The following is a 20,502-nucleotide window of genomic DNA, read 5'->3' on the forward strand; positions in this document are numbered from 1 at the left end:
AAGAGGATACCCAGACACAGAGATGTTAACAGTGCTCAAGGTCACACAACTTGTAGTTGATGGAGACATTATTCAAAACCAGGTGGTGTGGGTTCCAGTGTCTAGGCTTTAAATGGCCTCCCTAGAGAAGGATGCTTATCTTCGTTATTACAGAGGAGCTAAGTCTCCATAAATGAAGTGACGTCCCAAGGTCATATGAACAGAGCTGTCTGATTCCAAAGTTGAGGGTGCTTTACTTTTCCTTAAATTGTTTTGCTTTCATCTCACCTCAATAGAAATAATAAATCTAGCAGATAATATGTATTGAATACCTCCTGTATAGTGGGCATGATTTTAAGTGCTTTATATGGATGATTTCATTCAATCTTCATAATAACTCTTTGAGGTGATACTTTAATTAGTCCCCTTGTAGAGATGAAGGTTGAGAGAGGCCAAGTAACTTATATAGGAGGCATAGTAGATTGGTGGAGTCAGGATCTAAAACCTGATTTATTTGCCTATCGAGTTGAAGTCCTTAACTATAACCATACTTCTTGCCTAGAAAGATTGCCCTCTTCCCCAGTAGATCCCATTCCTACTATTCCCGCTGATGTCATGAGACAGAGCTGAGGCTACTTCTACTCCTTGTGTTGCTGAGTCCGCCAAGTCTGCAAGGGGAAGGAATGTAAGGACAGTCTCCCTCCCAAAAAACAAATAGTGTGAATACTGTTATCTTTCAGGCTCAGGTGTGAATTGCATGCTTACCATTAATCTGGATTTTGATCAATAGAAATGAGACTGAGAGAAATAGGAAAAAATTGGTTTTAAGCCACTTTTATTGAGAAATAATTCATATTCCATATTGCTCACCCACATAAGTGTACAATTCAGTGGTTTATGGTATATTCACAGTTGGGCAACCATGATGACAATCTAATTTTGGAATATTTTCATCACCCCAGAAAGAAACTTCACGCCCATCCGCAGTCAGTCCTCATTCCCCCAGCCCACCAGCCCTTGGCAACCACTAATCTGCTTTCTGCCTCTGTAGATCTGCCTATTCTAGACATTTCATATAAGTGGAGTCATACAATGTGTGATCTTTTGTGACTGGCTTCTTTGACTTGGCATAATGTTTTCAAGGTTCATCTGTGTTGTAGCATGTATCAGTACCTCCTCCTTCTTTATGGCTGAATAATATCCCACCAAAGCTTGTTTGTTTACCTCTTCCTCAGTTGATGGACATTTAGGTTGTTTCTACTTTTTGGCTATTATGAATAACGCTGCTTTGAACACTTGTGTATGTGTTTTTGTTTGAATGCCCATTTTCAATTCTCTTGGGTAGATGCCTAGGCTTGTAACTGCTAAGTCATATGGAAACTATGCTTCACATTTTAAGAAACTGTCAAATTGTTTTCACATGGCCACATCATTTTACATTTTACCCACCAGCAATGTATGAATGTTTCAATTTCTCCATATCCTCACCAACACTTGTTATCATCTGTCTTTTTTATTATAAGCATCAGAGTGGGTATGAAGTGGTATCCCATTGTGGTTTTGATTTGTATTTCTTTAATGTTGAGCATCTTTCCCTGTGCTTATTGGCTATTTGCATATATCTTTTGGAGAAATGTCTATTCTTACAAAAATAATTTTGCCCATTTTGAACTAGTTATTTTTGTTATTGAATTATAAGAGTTCTTTATATGTTCTGAATAAAAGTGCAATATTAGATTTTTCCCAATTATGTAGATTGTCTTTTTACTTTCTCGATGGTATTGTCTGCAGCACAAGAGGTTTAAATTTTGATGTACTCCAATTTATTGATATTTTTTGTCACTTTTGCTTTTGGAGTTCTATCTAAGGGGTCATTGCCTAACTCAATGTCAGGAAGATTTATTCCTATGTTTTCTTCTAAGAGTTTTGTAATTGTAATGCTTCCATTTAGGTTTGTAATCCATTTCAAGTTAACTTGTGTGTGTGGTATAAGGAAAGGGTCTAACTTCTTTCTTTTCCATGTGGATACAACCCAGTTGTCCTTGTATCATTTGCTGAAAAACTGTTCTTTCTCCATTTTATCATTTTGATACCACTATTGAAAATTAACTGACCATAAATATGAGGGTTTATTCCTGTATTCTCAATATTATTCTATTTATTTATATGTCTATCTTTGTGCATATATCACACTGTCTTGGTTACTGTAGCTCTGTAGTAAGATTCGAAATCAAGAGGTGTGAGTCCTCCAACTTTTTTTTTTTAGGATTGTTTTACTATTCTGGGTCCCTTGTAATGCCACATGAATTTTAGGTTTGACTTTTCAATTTATGTAAAGAAGACAGCTGGGATTCTCATAAGGATTGCATTGAATCTGTAGGTCAATTTGGGGGAGTACTGTCACCTAAACAGTATTAACCCTTTCAATCCATGAACATAGTGTGTCTTTACATTTATTTAGATTTTTTTTCAATTTCTTTCAACAATGTTTTGTAGGTTTTCAGTGTAAAATTCTTACACTTCTTACACTTACAGTGTTAAATGAGTTCATAAGTATTTTATTCTTTTTGAGGCTACTATAAATGGAATTGTTTTCAGGTTGTTTGTCACTAGTGTCTAGAAACTGAAGTGATTTTATATGTCAACCTTGTATCCTGTGACCTCACTGAACTCATTTAGGCAGGTATTTGTGAGCAGTACAAGAAGAGCAAGGACATGTCTGGATTAGAACAGAATGAATTGAGTAACTAGACTAGAATTACGGTTACTGTGTACTGAGTGTGTTTGCAGTAAGTCAGTGCTCCTCAACCTTTAATATGCATATGAATCTCCTGGGAATCTAGTTAAAAATGTGAATCTCCTGGGAATCTAGTTAAAAATGTAGGCTGCTGTCAGTGGTTTTGGGATGAAGTCTGGGATTCTGTCTAACAACTTCTTAGTAGATAGCAGGTGGCTTTCATTCATTATTTTTAAACCACAGCAATCCTGTAAGATATATATTGTTGTCCCCACTTTATAGATAAGAAAATGAACTCCAAAGGTGAGCAGATAATCCATTTATGGAATAAGTGGCAGGATGAAGATTGGAACCCAGCCCATTCTAATGCCAAAGCTGGGTGCTCTCCCCTCTACTGCACTGGATATCTGGAATAGGAGGAGATCAGTTGGAATATGAACAATGCAGGGATCAGGGAAAAGGGGAACTTTTCAGGGTCAGAGGAACTCCCTAGAGTGTATTTGGGTCTAAACCTTGATGTTATCTTGGAGAGCTGATGAATGACTAAGAGTAAAGTTGTGAGACCAGACTATCAGGTGGAAGTAAGATAATACTAAGTAGACAGAAGTCAGGATTAGAGGAGGTCTAGAATGTGGCTCACCTCTGATTAGGATAGAGTCCAGAACTGGGTTCTCTATACTGCTGAGGTCTACACTTGAGTTCATATAGCTATTGTTGATTCTTCCTGAATTCTCAATTATTTGAGATTTAGAGGGATAATGAATGGTATAGCATCAATGTTATCCCTGAGGGGCTAGGGTAAGGGTTTAGGAATGTGGGTAAGACTCTGATCATGTAGTTACTTATGAAGGATTGAGGGAAAGTAACCAAATTCCTTTCCAATACTTTTCAGCAGAATATTAGGGGATTTCCATCACCTCAGTCAAAACACATGAGATAATTTTTTTTTTGTCCTTAGCACCTTTTATTGAAGTATGACCCTTGATGACAATCTGGCAGGCATATCAATGTCAGCCAAGGAGGGAGTGGTGGAGGACACAAATGCAGAAACAATACGATTCAGAAAAATAATAGCTTCACATGGGATAGGATGACCCCCCCAACAGTTGTACAACAAACACTGGTTCTTTCCCTATAGAAATTGCCCCCTGCCCCACCCCCCTCTAAAGACCTACTAATCTTCAAAGAATATAATACGTTGTTACAGAAATAGTAATGACCTAGACAACTCCTTTGGCAAAGACAGTGGGAGACACCAAGGTCTAGACAGGAGGAAGTGGCCAGGAATGTGCCCAGTTTCCTCCACTGGGGGCCTGCTACTGACAGAGCAGCACCTTTAGGGAGGCTGGGGTCAAGGTTGTGGCTCTGGTGCCCCTCGGCAGCTTTTTGGCACATGAGGTTAAGTGGAAAACAGAACCTGAACTGGACCTCGGAAGAGGCTTTTCATCTTTTCTCCTTCTCTGTTAGTTCCTCTGTTTCTAGTCTCTCCCTTTCTAGGGCTTTATTTTCAGTGTCTCTGTCCCTTCTCTTGAATCCCCATTGAGTATTTACTGCTCTCCCCTGGCTGAGTCTGCTGCTGATGGGACTCAAGGAGACTCAATGACCCAGAGGAGCTCCAGGACAGGGGAGTGAGGGGGACATGGGCTAGTCCATCACCCAGAAAATGAGAATGGTGAGAGACACTGCATCTCAAGTAATACTGGCAGCTTTGCAGTCACGACAGGCTGCTACATCAGCAGGGGGAGGGCATCTGTGCCTGGCCAGTCGTTCACCTGCGTCTGCCAAGCTTCACTGCTCAATATAGTTTGGGGGTTATTTTTATTAAGTGCTTTGGAAACTGTCCCTCTGTTTGAACATGAGCATTCTTGTGCTCTGATTCCAACTTCAGAAGAACTTGAGGTGGGATGAGGGACACACACAAAAAGAGTCAACAGTACTCTTAGTGTGCTAAACTTAAGGTACAACCATTCTAACGCTGACTAGAAAAGCCCACACCATGGTCATGGTGTCCAGGTAAGCAGTCACTCTTTTCCCTGGGCTATATTCCCCAAAAGCTGTTCTAGTCAAAAACACATCTTAGAATGATGGACTACATTGGCCTCATCCCCCCAACACAGGACATCTCGGCTTGCTCATTGTTTGTCTTATAGCCTGTTTACCAAAAAGAAAAAAAAAGAAAAAAAAAGAAAAAAAAAGGTGGCAACCACAGCCTCTATTCAAAGTATTCCCCCACCTTCCTCAGCCTGGGCTCGGGTAAGCCTAGCCTTTTATATGCCAGCAGCCTTCCTGAATAGAGTAGATTTCTCCACATGGTGGGAGAATGGCAGGTTGACATTTTAACAGTGGTCTGACAGCAGCAGTGTACTCAGAGCATACTCAGGGCCCCCCTCCCTACAGGACACCCTGCTGGCCAAGATTCTTCCATTGTTTCCAAATACAATGAAGAGGAAACGGAAGCTAGCAACCAGTATTTGTAGCAGCAGCAAAGTTCCTTGGCAAATTCTTTGGTTGAATGAGGCACCCCTGCTGCTACAGTTAACCTCCCAGGACCCTGAGGAACTCAGCAGTAACTTGAAGGGATGCCCAATGCCCGGCTGGCTGAGCAGGACTGTGAGACCAAGCATGGGCCCCAGTTCATAAGGACTAGGGAACTGAGATGGATAATGGGCCAGTTTGGCCATAACTCCTTTCCTGCCATCACCTACCTGAGGGCTTTTCCAGGCTAGCAACTGGCTACCGGTGTCGGGACCTTGGCAACAGCAGCAGCATTCCTTGTTTGTGTGCCTCAGATCCCGGCTGGATTGTGACTTGCTCCGAGTGGGGGGCGGGGGGGCTGGGCCTGGCTCGAACTTCCAGCTACCGTAAATTTCAGTTTCCTGAGCCAGACCCCAGGCTAAGAAAACAATTCGATAGAGGATCTCTTCCAGAGCTCACCTCTATGCCTCCCTTAGCTTGTAGATAGATGGTAGACAAATGGGTGAACTTTCGTCACTTTCAGATTTCTTTGGTTTCGAGAAAAAAAATAAGTATGAGAAAATGGAACCCTGTTGGGGAATTCTGAGCTCATGGTCATCCAGACTTCAAGGGAAGTATAGGGCCAGCCCACAGTGAGGAAGCTCTGAGTTCTGAAGGGAGGACTCCTTTCTTAGACACTCGTCAGTGACAATGGGAAGAATTCCAGGCCTTGGTACTTGCTTACTTAGCCATGGTGAATTCAGGTTGACCTGCAGAAAATGTATTCCTTCTGGGCTAACTTTTCCCTCTCCAACTCCCCTCTTCTCACCTTGTTAGTTTAAAAACGGGAAAGAAACAATCAAGACAGAACAATAAATAAAATTAAAAGGCCATTTAAAATATAACAGTAACGCCCCCTCCCCCTAATAATAAAACATGTATCCAGAAGTTAGCTTTAGTAGGGTTATAAATGGCCCATAGTGGGAAGCCCTTAGCATAGGCCCCTGTAACCCTCAGCAATGCAAAGGCAAGATGATACAGGAAGTGGTAGACCAAAGTCTTAGGACAGGAGGAGAGCCACACTAGCCAGGGCTGAAGACAGGCCTCTTTCCCTCTGTAGTGGATGCTGGGGGAGGTAGGGTGGAGCCAATTTGCTTAAGTGCAGCTCCTTCCAGCAGGGCACCTAGGGAGTCCCAACCTTGGTTCACATTCTGTTACATGTCACTTCTCCTTCCGGGCTTCTGACTGCAAAGCTAAGGTGAGGCCCTCAGGCTGGTGGTGGGGGAAATGCCTTCAAGACAGGCAGATCTCCCTGGGAAATGGCCGGTCCACCAGCCATGCATGGGGCAGAGTGGAGCTGCACGGGCAACTTCCCTCTGAGACTTCAGAGGCTGATGATGGTTGGGTGTGTGGGAGTGCATGGTGTTCACAGTGTCCTAGTACCAGGAAGAAGGAAGGCACTTGGTTGGTTCTGTGTGTGGTAAGCGCTTGTCCATGCAAACTGTGGGCTGGAGAGTGTGGTTGTCTGATTGCCCTTGGCTGCAGCTCCAATTTCTGCCTTCTACTCCCTAGGGTAGAAGCTTGGGGCCTCCCCAGGTTCTCTTAGCTGGTTGGGAACACTGCTAGGTGAAGGGGCAGTGAGAGACGTCCAGGCTAGTAGAGAATATGGCACACACGGCTAACTAACTGCTATCTACTTGCTAACAAACTGCTAACGAAGATTGAAAGCACTTCCCACTGTGGCTGGGCAGGGATGGTGTAGGCAGTCTGTTGGTGGACTTAGAAATTACTGGGCCCCAGGAGTAGGCTCTCCCTGAGACATTTAAGCTGCTCTTCCCCAAGCTTGATCTTCTCTTCCAGCTCTCGCTGTTCAATGATGAGAGCAGATTTCATCTTCACAAAGTGCTGGTAATCTTGGAGCTGGTCCTGAGGCAGGTAGCGGGAGACCATGCCAAACACCAGCTTCTCCCGGCGGTCCACATGCTCCTTCAGCTCCTTGGCATCTGCCAACTGCCCTGTCAGCTGCTGCTTCTTCTCAATCAGCACCAACTGGGGAAGCAGAAGTCCAATAAGGGCCAGCCCAATGACCAGTCATCTGCCCCACCCAGTGCTCAACCAGGGATGCGGCCACAGAGCAACCACCCCACTCTGCTCATCCATCGATCAGTCCTAGATTTCCCGCCCTGAAGTCCACCTTCCTGCAAAAGCCTTTCTTTCCTGTAGCAGGGAGAAGGATAAACATGACAGCAATTCTGAACAGGGGGATGGGCAATCACCTCTTTCCATCTCTAAACTGTTTTTAATGCATGGTCCATCCCTGGGGTCGGAGTTGGGGAAGGCTCTGACAAAGCCAGCTTATATGCATTCCATCAGGTGAAAAACCATCACTGAGACAATGCTTTCAAAATGGTGAGTGTCTCTGTGTGAGCGTCCATGTGTGAGTGTATACCCATGTGTGTATGCGTAAGTATACGTACCTTTTACTGTGGGTTCAAATTTGTATCCAAAACCACTTGGATAGGAAAAGGTACTGCTGTTTCTTTAAAAAAAATTTTTTTTGCGGGGAGAGGTGATTAGGTTTATTTATTTTAATGGAGGTACTGGGGATTGAACCCAGGACCTTGTACATGCTAAGCATGTGCTCTACCACTGAGCTATACCCTCCCCATGTACTGCAGTTTTGGTTCAGGAATGTATGTAGAGCGACCCAACCTGTGAAACTGACAGCCTCCCAGTCTCAACTACTTGGTGAGACCTCCTCCTTTAACTCTGAGTGAGGCTGAATTGCTGCTGCTGCTACTATTACTCCTATTACCCCTCCTCCTACTACTCCTTCACCTACTACTACTACTACTACAGCTGGCAGCTACCATTGATTCATTGTTTACCCTGTTCCAGGATCTGTTTTAAGTCATTAACATGGATTATCAAATTTAAGTCTCACCACCCAATGAGGTGGGCAGTGCGTTCACCCCATTTTTGAGGAGACTGAGACAGAGCAAGGTTAAATAAGTTTCCCACGGCCACACAGTTACTTAGTGGTAAAGCCAGAATTTCCAGGCACTTAAAAGCCAGTGCCCTCACTTCACACTAGGCTTTATTGCCTCCCAGACTAGTCATACTTGAAAGAGGGACCCCTGGGAAGAAGCAGATGGCATTTCCCTCCATCCACACCCTGGAGACCTCAACCCTACCTTCTCCTGGCTGGCCTCTGAATCTATGCTGTTGAGAGCATTCTCCACCCGGGCCAGTCGTCCAGAGAGCGACAGCAGCAAGTTGACTACTTTGTCCAAGTCCCCGATAAACAAACGATATTTTTCAAACTCATTGGATTTGCAGACAGCTTTTAGGTTGGCCTCCACCTCCTCCCCAAGGGCAGAATTGGCACTGATGTCCTCCAGCAGTCCTCGCTGGGCCTCCCGCAGGACAGAAAGTTTTCTGCCAATGCTTTCAATCAGCTGTATCTAGAAGAAATAAACAAGGGAAGCAAAGGATGAGAATGGGGACCGACAGAAACGAACTGTGCCTGTAAGCTCTGTTTTGAGATCTGAGAAACAGATGGTGGGCTCTGCCCTAGTCATTGCAAACAAAGGAAGCCTGGGGAAGTTATGAGCAATTCTAGTTTTCTGGACAGGTGCCTTCTTTCCCATTGCTTCAGATCTGCGAGAAAGCTCTGTCACCACCAAATTTCTTGGCATTAGATGAGTGGCACCCATCGGCTAATTGTCATCTGCCAAATGTAACTCAATAAACACTTGTGGAGGCTACTTAAATAAACATGAATGCTTGTAAAAGCATAGTTTAGAGAAGCAGTGCCATCAAGTTTTGTCTATTGCTTCGTTCATTCTCCAGTCCGATTCAGCACCTCTGATGTTGATGGCACTGTGCTAGATCTGCACCACTCCCCCCTCAGCTTGGCTTTTGAGGCCTTTTGTATACAAGTGTGAGTTCTAGAGTCACAATGACTAGGTTTGACTGCTAGCTCTGCTACATCCTAGCTGTGTGACCTTAGGTGACTTTCTTTATGGAGTTTTACTTTTTTTTTAATGGAGGTACTGGGGATTGAACCCAGGACCTTGTGCATGCTAAGCATGCACTCCACCACTGAGCTGTACCTCCACCCCCACCCCAGAGTTTTATTTTCTTTAGATGCAGAATGGGGGTAACTGCTGTATTGACTCCACTGAATTGCAATAAGGATTCAATAAGATAAGGCATGCCCAGGGTGTAGTATATACTAACCCTGCTGTTAAAGCAGCTGCTTTGATGATTATTCAGTCTGGCCTAAACCTACCAATCTAATCTCACTCCTCTGAGCCTTTGAGGATTAGCACCTCCCTCTCCGTGTTCACAACACTCATTCTTCTGTTCCTGATTGGCTTATGCAGTTCCACCAGCTCTTTATCTCTTCCTTCACATTGGCTATTCCCATTCTTTCTTCAGAGCTCAGCTTTGCCCCCACCCTCCCTGTGGGAAGCCCCTGTCCCCATCTCTCCTCTTTCAATGATCTTTTTCTAAACTCTCCAGTCTTTGAGAATGAGAACCCCAGAGTGTAATGTGAAAGTTGATCGCTTCCTGTTTCACGTGTGTGCGTACAATCCCTCTCCACTCCTGCTTGTTAAGTTTCTCAAAGGAAGCACCACCTGTGTCTTTTGATTTGTCTCCTGTCTCCATGTAGCCAGTTCTGGGAAGCTCATGCGGTAAAGTGGAGTCTGGGAGTCAAAGATGCCTGAATTCCAGTTCCACCTCCTCCAAACTGTGCAACCTTGGGCAAGATACCTGATCCCACTGAAACTTCAGGTTCCTCATCTGTAAATTGGAGAGGTGTTCCCCCAAACCCTCATTGTTATGAGGGTTAAATGAGATCATAGAATTAAAATACTCAGTATTATGCCTGGCATGTTCAGTGCTCAATACATGTGTTTTGATACCATTATTACTACTATTCTTATTATTACTACTACTACTATTACTTCTACCACTACCAGGCACTCTGAGCTAATGAATACTTGTCTAGCTGCAAGGTTCTGACAAGAGGAGACCTGTCCCAGGTGGCTTTCAGCCTTTGCAGTCAGTATTGCATCATGGCTAATGGCATGGACTTAGTGCCAGATTACCTTGGTTTGAACCCCAGCTCTGCCACAAAGTAGTGCTGTGACCTTGAGCAAATTACTCAGCCTATTTGTGCCTCAATTTTGCCATCTAAAAGATGGGGTAACAATATTACCTAACTCATTGTGTTGTTATGAAAAATGAAATGAGCTAATACATGCTACCTGCTTAGAATAGTATCTTGTACGTGGAAAGTATCCTTCAGTGTTTGTTTTCTTACTATTCTTGCCTGGATACTCTGGGATCATAGGCTTATAGTTTTCTAGAGTGTGTTCCTTTCTAGTAGTTTATTTAGACATGTCCACGGTGACCAAGACCAAGAGAGCCTGCTTTGGGTTTGGGCCTGTTGTCATATTTCAGAACTGGTCAAAAGTCAAGTGATCACCATGATCTTAGTCTGGAGTGTAAGAGGTTTACATTTAGGGAAAATTCCAAAACACACTGGGATAAAAAACAAACTTATGGTTACCGGGTGGGAGGGAAGGGGGATGGTGTAGGGATAAATTGGGAGTTTGAGATTTGCAGATACTAACTACTATATATAAAATAGATAAACAAGTCCTACTGTAGAGCACAGGGAACTACATTCAATATCTTGAAATATCCTATAATGAAAAAAATATGAAAAAGAATATATGTGTGTGTGTGTGTGTGTGTATAACTGAATCACTATGCTATACATGAGAAATTAACACAACACTGTAAACTGACCATACTTCAATTTAAAAACCCCACTGGAAATTAGGGATCAATGTTATGAATGAGGCAACACAATTAGATGCCAAGAAGCTCCCAGTTATATCCTCACCCTATGTTTTCCCAAACAAAACTCAATGCCAGCAACAAGGGAGGGCTGAGGGCCAAACGATCAACTTGGAAAATCACCTACCTGTCCCCAGCTCTTAGATTCCACAGATGTAGAAGGATGAAAGTGGACACAACAGCCCTTTGTTTCTTGGCACTTGGGCTTTGCCACCTGAACTTCAACTCTGGGGCAAGTGTAGCAGCTAGAGCTGTGGTGTCATCACAGACCCAGCTGGAGCAAAGTGGCTTTTGTGGGATATTGCAAATTGGTGACCTTCCTCACCGATTTTACTCAGAGACAAAAACTGGTTCTTAGCCCACCCACAATCACTTCAAATCAATACCCGCTGTTCTGTGCTTTGTCATTTCTGATCATTTCTCTCTTCTCCTGGTCAGACTTTGATTAGGTTTGCGCCTAATAAAAAGGTCCTGAGGAAGCCAGGAGCAGCCCAGCCGTGCTCAGGAAATATGGCTTCTGGATCAGTAAAACTTTGATACCACCATGCTTCCTATTCTCTCCCTAACATGTTGCTTCAGATTGGGAAGTGGTAAGGGGTCTCTTGCAAATGGCCTTGAGCTTTTGTACAGGTCATGTCCTGAATGAGAAAGACGGGCAGAAGAGCAGTTTAAGTTGAGTTCAGATGTCCACAAAGTGGTAAATTGGGCCTTGGAAGTTGTCATGGAAACCCTCTTTGCTTACGAAATAAAATGGGTAAGTGCAGGGAGGGTAAAGTGATTCCAGGAATTTGATTAGAACACCAGGCCAGTGGCACTTAGAGGAAGAAAGAGGAGGCTTCAGAACAACAAAAACATTGTCCCTATGTATCTATTTTAGTATTTTTAAGAGATTATTGACTCTCCTCGCAAATAAATATGGAAGTTTACTGGCCTGTCATTTCTCCTTTTCTTTCTTGGTCAGTCTGTTCTCTCTTCCAGAAGGTTACACAGAATACAAACAATGGCTGCAGCTGGTTAGAGATCACAGGCAAAAGCTCTAATGTGCCCTGGGTAGCGAGTTACTTACAAGGTTGGTTTATTTCAGAGTTGAAAGTCAGACAGTCTTGACTTCAAGTTCTGGATCTACCACTTAGTCTGTAACCCTGGGCAACCTGGTCCTCTCAACTGGGACAAAGAAGACAGTAATATCTACCTTGTAGAGTTGCTTTAAGGATTTGAGAGACATTGTGATGATGATTATGATTGCTATAACATTCTTACTATTACTGAATGGATCAAAAAGAGATTGGAACCTTGAAATGGCCTATAATGAAAAATAACATGAAAAGGAATGAGAGTATATATATATATATATATATATATATAACTGAATCACTATGCTATACACTAGAAACTAACACAACATTGTAAACTGAATATACTTCAATGAAAAATAAAAAGACATTGGAGATGCATTTGTTAGAAACCCAGAGAGGCTATTTGATTTCCACACTGAAAATAGAGGAAGGCACCAAGATATTCTGGAGGGCATAGAGATAGGGTCAACCTCCAGACACACTCAAGCTAAATGCTAAAAGTCCCTAAGCCATAGCCAAAAACTTCACCTTTTTTTGAGCCAGTTCATGGTCAATTTCCTCATCTCCCAGGCCAATCTCTGCCATCTCTGGTTGGTCTTTCAACTTGTTCAGCAGCTCTGCTTTGGCCACAGAAATATTGTAATAAGCTGAGTAAGAGGTAGGGATCCCTGGGGCCCCCTGAGGAGGTGAGAAGTGCTGAAACTCTTGTCTGTGAAAACAAACAAAAAAAGACCATTTGAACACCTCTGTTGAGAGCCCACTGACCTTTCTGCTTCTTAATTTCCCCATTTGTAAAATGGGACCCTGCTTCACCAAGGAGTTGTAAGATAAGGAAATAACTGACTGGGAAGCACTGTTCAAACATAAACAGGCCACATGAAGGCTATCTAGAAACCAAGTCAAGGCCAACTTTAAGAACTTAGAGGGCTATTTATATGTCCTTGACTTCCACAGCTACAGGGATTTCTTAAGAGATCAAGCGGTTTGGCCATTAACACTCCACTAAAATCCAGAAAAACTAGCAGGCCCCTACAGTTCTAGGCTTCTGATTATCAATGATTTCCCTTGGTTCATGGCCCCAGGAGAGGGGCTGGGTGGTAGGCATGTGTCTGAGACCTTAGCTATTTGTCTTCCAAGACTCCTGTCCTCCCTCCTACCCATCCTGGACCCCTGCCTGCTCTGGCTTTATCTAGTCTGCTTGCTTACAAAGGCACCATGGGGCTTTCCTGGACATGCTCATCACTTCTTTCCCAGTGGTGCCACTCCTGCTTGAAACAATCCCTCTGTAACAGATTTCCCATAGCAAAGAGGTCACCCATGACCTCAGCAGTGGTCACCATTTGGAGGCTGGGGTTAGCACCCCTGCCAGAGACTTGTCATGGCCCACCACATCTCTTGTGAGCTCTTCTGAGACTGCCCAATGTGGGGTGGGCCTTCGGCCTGAGAAAGGATTACATCTCTCCACCCGTGGCACATCCCCAGTAGCAGCAGCCTCCTCCATGGTTGTAGAACAAAATGGGAGGGGGGAACTGAAATCAGTGGTGCCCAGGGGCTGGACAATTGTAGCAGCAGACCCTGTGGTCTTGGGGTCACTGAAGCCTGCAGGGTTGAAGTGCTGCTTCTCAGGGCCCCAGCCCATGAAAGAAAGCTGTTCCTCAGGAAAGAAGTAGCTCTGGCTCCACACTGGCTTGGGTTTGGACTCTTCTGCCATCAGAGCTTCTGGTCTGGTGTGAAGAAAGAGATGGAAAGAAATGCTTCAATGTTAGGCTTCAGGGATGGAGGAGCAAATAATTTTGCCTATGGTTTATACAAAGAGGAGGCCCACCCCTACTCTATTCTTGTTGCCTACCCGCCATCCCTACCCTCCACCTGTCTGTGTGTGTCACTGCCCCTTCACTAACCTCTAGCTGTTTGAAAGGAAAAAAACAGGAGAGACTCATTAGTCATTTTTGCAGCTATTTGCAGCTCTTAGATAAAGGTCAAAAATAATGGTTAAAAGGCTCCACAGCTATTTACTGATTCATGCTATGCTGTCTCCTAATTCATCACACAAAAGAAAATTGGGCATGCCAATATTTCTCATCTTAGGTATTCATTTTACATGTAGATGTTTAAGCTAATAGCAGTGATAAAGGACTGCTGCTAGGGAACATTCACACAGTGCTTACTATGCCCAGGAGCTGTCCTAGGATATATAGGTACATGTGCGCACGTGTGTGTGTGTAAATATAGACATAAAATGTAATACTCATGACAACCATTTTATGGATGAAGAACATGAGGCACTGAGAGGGAAAGTGACTTTCCTGGGGTCACCAGACAGTAAGTGGCAGACCCGTGATTCAGATCTAGGTGACCTAACTCCAGAACCTGTGCTTTTAGCCACGATGTTCTACTGCCAAAGGGCCAACTTGACATCATATAAAACCCTACAGGTAAGGAATTTTCTGGCTAGACTATATGCTAGCAGAGAAAGAGAGAACATTCTGGAGAGAAGATGAATGTATGAACTTAGGGAATTCCAATCTACGAGAAAAATGTTTAGGGCATGTGTGTGAGTTCAGTCAGAAAGCACTGGGAAAAAAAGCAGAGAATTTTTTTTTTAAAAAGAGGGTAATGTGGCTGTATGTCAATTATATCTCAATAAAACTAGAAAACAATTTTAAAGGATGTGCTAATTGGAGACTCAGCTCCCCAGCAGACACGGCCCTGTCCTGTAGTATTAGTGTTTCATATTAGGCACTATGTTCTAGGGCTCCTTCCTGGATAATCTCCATTAAAAGGGAAGAGAGTATAGAGGATCTATGAGAACATCATCTGACTTTGATAATGAATACTGATGCAAAAATCAGATTCCCTCTACAGAACACTGAGATGAAATACATGGAGTCCATAAAGCAAACTATACCCGGACTTGAGTCAGAGTTATTAGATTTAACCAACACTCAATAATTCCACTAACCTGCATCTACATGTATCCTAACTACATGTAACTAAATAGTATGTGGGTTATAGAGATACTCTAGTTTAACTGGGCTGAAATTAGAATGTCTTTTTGTTTGCATTTTAGATTCGAAATATTACACACCTACTTGCTCTTAACACTCCTCTCCCTTACAAAACCTTAAAGCCACTTTCCATTGGTTAAAACCCTGTGCTCTTGGAGGGTCTGAATAGGATCTTCTCGAGGAGCCCAGAGATCCTGGGGTGATATAGTGGGCACAGTGGGCCAGACTATCTGGGTTCTGGCTACCCGTGATCTTCTGCAACTTTATTTCCCTGTGCCTCATTTTTCTCCTCTTACAAAAATGTAGGAGACTCATGGTATCTATTTCATAGGCTTGTTGCAAAGATTAACTCAATCAATACACAGAAGTGCTTAGAAGAATGCTCGACACACAGTAAACAGGCAAAACATCTTAGCTATGTTGGGAATGATGTGGTTCCTGAAATCTCCATCACTCAAAGAAGCTTCTGTAATTGTTTTTTTTTTCCAGCCACAAGCCAGGGTGGTGTGCAAACACGTTTCCCCTCGCATCCCATAGTCACGAGGAAAAGAACTCTGAATCTTTTCTGTGTAATTCTGAGTCAGTCAGTCTCATATTTTGCTCAGCTTTAGTTACCTAAATAAAGCCTAAATGAAGGATAATCATGGCCCATCGGGCTGTTGGGAAGATTAACCGAAATAATAGCCAGGAAATGACTAGCAGTGTCTGGCACATAGAAAATGCTTAATACATGTTCATGTACTCCTTTATTCATTACTTCTTCTGAAATATGAAGTACCTACTATGTGTTAGGTCACCTTTCCTTCTCCCTGCCATGATAGGTAATGATCACAATCACTTTCCACATGTGTATTTTAATTCCAGTAAGAATGCTCCCCAGCTAGATGAGCAGCTTGAGAAACAGCCACTAGGAATCTGATAAGAGATTCTCACAGGGTCTGGGAACCAGGCCCTCTAAGGGCTGGGCTTGTGACACCTTAGGCTGGAAAAGTTCTCAACTAGCTCCAGATAGCCAAGCAATGGATTTGCCTGTCAGTAAAAGACACAATAACCAGGGACTTCTCATAGCAACAAATCTCAGGCAATTCCCTTCTATAGAGGCATTTAAAGACAGCACTTAAAGGATTGACACCACCCCCACCTCCATCCCCAGCAGAGAGTAGGGGAGAGCTTTCCACAGTGAATAGAAGAGTCCTGTGGCCAGACCACACTCCGGCTTTGGCCTCCCTGCCCAGGCAGCTGACCCTGTCAACTACTACTTTTGGTAGTACCATCTGTACATTGAAGTAAATGCAAAAAGGCAGAGGAAACACGGGTGTGGATGATGGAGAAAGTGGAAGAGGAAAAGCATGCTTTTGACTGTTGTAAGGAATGATCGGGGCATAAAGCACCCAACCCCAGAAACACCTTTGATCCTGGGGGTGGGGGAAGAGTTTAGAAGCTCAGGCAGGTCAGGTGGTGAGCTGGCCTCTTGTTTGAGAGAGCAAGTAGGAGAAAAGGCAGAAAAGGGCCAGAGCCAGGCTTCTGGAAAGGGCCACAAGCTGTTTAAGGTTTTCTGGCTCAGGGGCCAGAAATGGATGCATACTTTAAAGACAAACTGAGAAACAGTAAGTATAGCATCTTGATAGTGATATTTAGGGATAAGAACACCCACAACCACCACTTACTGAGCACTAACTCTGCACTAAGCATGGGGCTATGCCTTACATGCATTATCCTCATGATCGCAACAACCACGTGGAATAGGTATCATCATGCCCATTTTCCGGGTGAGAGAACTGAGTCTAGGAAAAGTTTGCCCAGCCCAAGGTCATGCAGCTGGGAAATGGTGGAGGTGGAAGTGAACCTCACACTGCTGCCTCTTTAAGGGCTAAATGTCTTTCATAAGCACTTACTTGGGGGAATCAGCGGTCTCCTGCTCTGAGGTCCTCCAATGGCCACCAATGCCATAGTAGCAAGGGGGCTGAGCCTTCTCCGGCTGAGATCCCAAGTGGCCCCTTACTGGAGGCAGAAAATCAATGGAATGGAGAGCAAAGGATTCTTGCTCTGCTGGAAGGCTTTTGGAGCCCTGCTGCTTCAGGACCTCTTCGGGATTGAGGGCACCAGAACCAGTGGTTTCTGAACTGAAATACTGGGGTGGTAGCTCCTCCTCTTCCCCCTCCTCCTCCTCCTCCTCCTCCATCCCTTCTTCCTCCTCTTCCTCTTCCTCCTCCTCCTCTTGCTGCTGCGTTTGCTGCTTCTGCTGTTGCTGCTGGGCTGCACGAAAGAGGCGGTATTTTTCCCAGTTGGGAGGAGGAGGGCGAGGAGGAGGAAAGGCCTTCTTCCTGGCACCCAGGCGATCCGGCTGGGTCTCATCAACTTTGGTAAAGAGCTCCTTCCTATGCTGCCCCCAGGCCTGGGAGCTCTGGGGCTCCAAGCTGATGTGGCTCTCTGAGAAGGCCCGGCCACGTAGCGGACGGGGCGTGGAGGACATGGAACTCTCCTCTTCATAGACGGAAGTTTCCTCTGTTTTTTTGGAGGCGTGCTTGAAGTCTCCAAGGAGGTCAAGAGAAGAGACAGCTCGGTGGCTTGACAAGTCCAGTGCTGGGTTCTCAAGACAAGGATGGAAGGGGGTTGCCCATGAAAAGCTAGCCTTGGAATGAGCAATTTCCCTGCAAAATAGCAGACGAAGGTTGTGTGAAACCAGCAAATTGCGATGGCTCCAAAATTTTCGATGACATCATTTACGTAAAATTTTACTTATTTTTAAAATTTTTTTGGTTTTTTCTTGGGGGGGGTGAGGTAATTAGGTTTATTTATTTATTTTTTAATGAAGGTACTGGGTATTGAACCCCAGGACCTCGTGCATGCTAAACATGTGCTCTACCACTGAGCTATACCCTCTCCCCTCCTCAACTTACATAAAATTTTAAATGGCTACAAAACAATATAGGTAGTAAATGTAATAATAATAATAGTAATGCTAATATACCATCTATAATATTGACAGCAGACACTGAGCATGTACTAAGTGCCAGGTACTGTTTTAAGTACTTTCCATGTCTTAATTTATTTAATCCTCACAATCACCCTAGGAAGTAGGTATTATTATTGTCCTGGTTTTACAGCTTGGGAAACGGAGGCATGGACAGGTTAATTAATTGCTCGGGGTCATAAAGCTAGTAAGGGGCAGAGCGAGGATTCAAACATGGAAAGTCTCGCTCCAAAGGCTAGATACACACACTACCCCACTCTGTTTGTAGTACTCAGATTGAATGTGCTGTGTTCTGGGGTTTGCAAGAGTGGTTATCCTGCTATATCTGTTGTTTCGGTTTGTTGTTTTTAATGAGGAAAGTTTTCCAATATTTGAAAACATACAGAGACTGCTGTAATAAACGTTCACGTTCCCATCTACTGCCCAGAATTTAGCACGTTTTAACACTTCTCCATCTATATGTCATGACTTTTTAAAAATAAATAAATAACATCCTTTGCTTCACTCCTCACTTCTATTCCCCTGCTGCCTCTCTACCTGAAAGCTATGTCATGAATTTGACATGTATACTTTCTGTCCATGTTCTTGTACCGAAAAACATCAAGCAGGCCATTCACAAATACCTGCTATTTTGGATTTAAACTATCTCCTTCTGAAAAAACATATAACAATGAATATATGTATGTACATGCATGACTGAAACATGATGCTGTACACCAGAAATTGACACAACATTGTAAACTAACTATACTTCAAAAAAAAAAACCCTATCCCCTTATAACACAATTCCAATTGGAATTCTCAACAGGAATTTTTAACTATAGAATTCTGTTAACTTGCAAAATAAAGCAAGATACAGTAGTCCCCATTTATCTGCTGTTTCACTAGCCACAGTTTCAGTTAACTGTAGTCAACCATTGTCTGAAAAATAATAAATGAAAACTTCCAGAAATAAACAATTATAAATTTTAAATTGTGTGCTATTCTAAGCAGTGTGATGAAATCTCCCACTGTCCTGCTCCATCCTGCCCAGGATATAAATCATTTCTTTGTCTAGCAGATCCCACCCATTAGTCACTTAGTAGCCATCTAGGTTATCAGATTGACTGTCACAGTATCACAGTGCTTGTGTTGAAGTAACCTTTATTTTACTTAATAGTGGCCCCAAGGCCCATGAGTAGTGATGCTGGCAATTTGGATCTGCCAAAGAGAAGCTGTAAAGTGCTTCTTTTAAGTGACAAGAGGAAAGTCCTCGACTTAATAAGGAAAGAAAAAAATCATATGCTGAGGTTGCTAAGATCTACAGTAAGAACAAATCCATAACATTGTAAAGAAGGAAAAAGAAATTCTTGCTAGTTTTGCTGTCACACCTCAAACTGCAAGTTCTGTCACAGTGCATGATATGTGCTAAGTTAAGATGGAAAAGGTATTAAATCTGTGGGTGGAAGAACATGAACAGAAAACGCATTCTTATTGATGGCAACGTGTTGTGCCAGAAAGTACGGAGTCTCTATGAAGACTTCAGCAAGGGATCCCCTGAAATGAGTGACACCAGCCATTTACTGCAAGAAAGGGATAATTACAAAGATTCAGGAATAGGCTTGGACTGAAATATAGAAAAATACTGTAGAGGCTGCATCTGCCAGTGAAGAAGCCACTGCCACATTTCTGGCTGAGTTGAGGAAACTGATTAAGGAGAGAGACAGCATTCACATATATTGTTTATAATGTTCTATTATAATATTAGTCATTGTTAATTTATTACTCTGCCTAATTTATAAATTAAACTTTATCATAGGTATGTATGTGTAGGAAAAAACAGTATACACAGGGTTTGGTACTATCTGTGGTTTCAGGCATCCATGGCGGGGTCTTGGAATGTATCTCCCATGGGTAAGGGGGAACTACTGTATAATAAAATATTTTTCTACAGAAGAGAAAGTCCAGAAACATATCAAACTATCTATAAAAATGTCATATAATTCCATACAATTCACCTTCCAAAGTCAGAAGATAAAGAAAAATTAATAGATATTTTTGAGACAATTTCAGAGCAGTTTTATTTAGAGCTGCACCATATATGATATACCAAAATGAATTTCAGATTCAAGAGTTAAGGGTATGTGTGTGTAAAACGTTAATATATGTATATACATATATATATATTATATACTTATAAGAAAAAAAAATCAGAAAAGTAAAAAATTGTCATTTGTAAGGTGAAATAAGACTCTCATAAGTATTGGAAAAGTATACTCAAGGAACAGAAGTCCAGGTTTATTTACGTATGTATAAAAAGTCAAACTTCTGTATAATAAAGAATAACCAAAGTCGAAGGATATCTCTTTAGTCTCAGAGTTTAAACAGTTAAGCCCTGTAAGCCTGAAGATCTGGTTTCCT

At 43.0% G+C, this 20,502-nt stretch overlaps 1 protein-coding gene across 4 annotated transcripts in view; it reads right to left on the bottom strand.

Moving 5' to 3' along the window:
- Positions 1 to 3,672: 3,672 nt before the first annotated feature.
- Positions 3,673 to 20,502, bottom strand: part of SHROOM4 (shroom family member 4) — a 196,683-nt gene continuing 179,853 nt past the window's right edge. For 3 of the 4 annotated variants that reach the window (XM_072956511.1, XM_006217833.4, XM_031673961.2), the window contains 5 exons: positions 17,024 to 17,779; positions 13,695 to 13,844; positions 12,649 to 12,829; positions 8,365 to 8,634; positions 3,673 to 7,219 (listed from right to left, as the gene is read on the bottom strand). In XM_072956511.1, coding sequence (XP_072812612.1) covers positions 6,950 to 7,219; positions 8,365 to 8,634; positions 12,649 to 12,829; positions 13,695 to 13,844; positions 17,024 to 17,779 — 1,627 coding nt within the window. In that variant the 3' untranslated portion in view covers positions 3,673 to 6,949. The remainder of the gene's footprint in view (positions 7,220 to 8,364; positions 8,635 to 12,648; positions 12,830 to 13,694; positions 13,845 to 17,023; positions 17,780 to 20,502) is intronic. The other variant, XM_072956512.1, reaches the window with a different exon arrangement.

This window comes from Vicugna pacos, chromosome X (assembly GCF_048564905.1).
Source record: "Vicugna pacos chromosome X, VicPac4, whole genome shotgun sequence".
NCBI lineage: Eukaryota > Metazoa > Chordata > Mammalia > Artiodactyla > Camelidae > Vicugna > Vicugna pacos.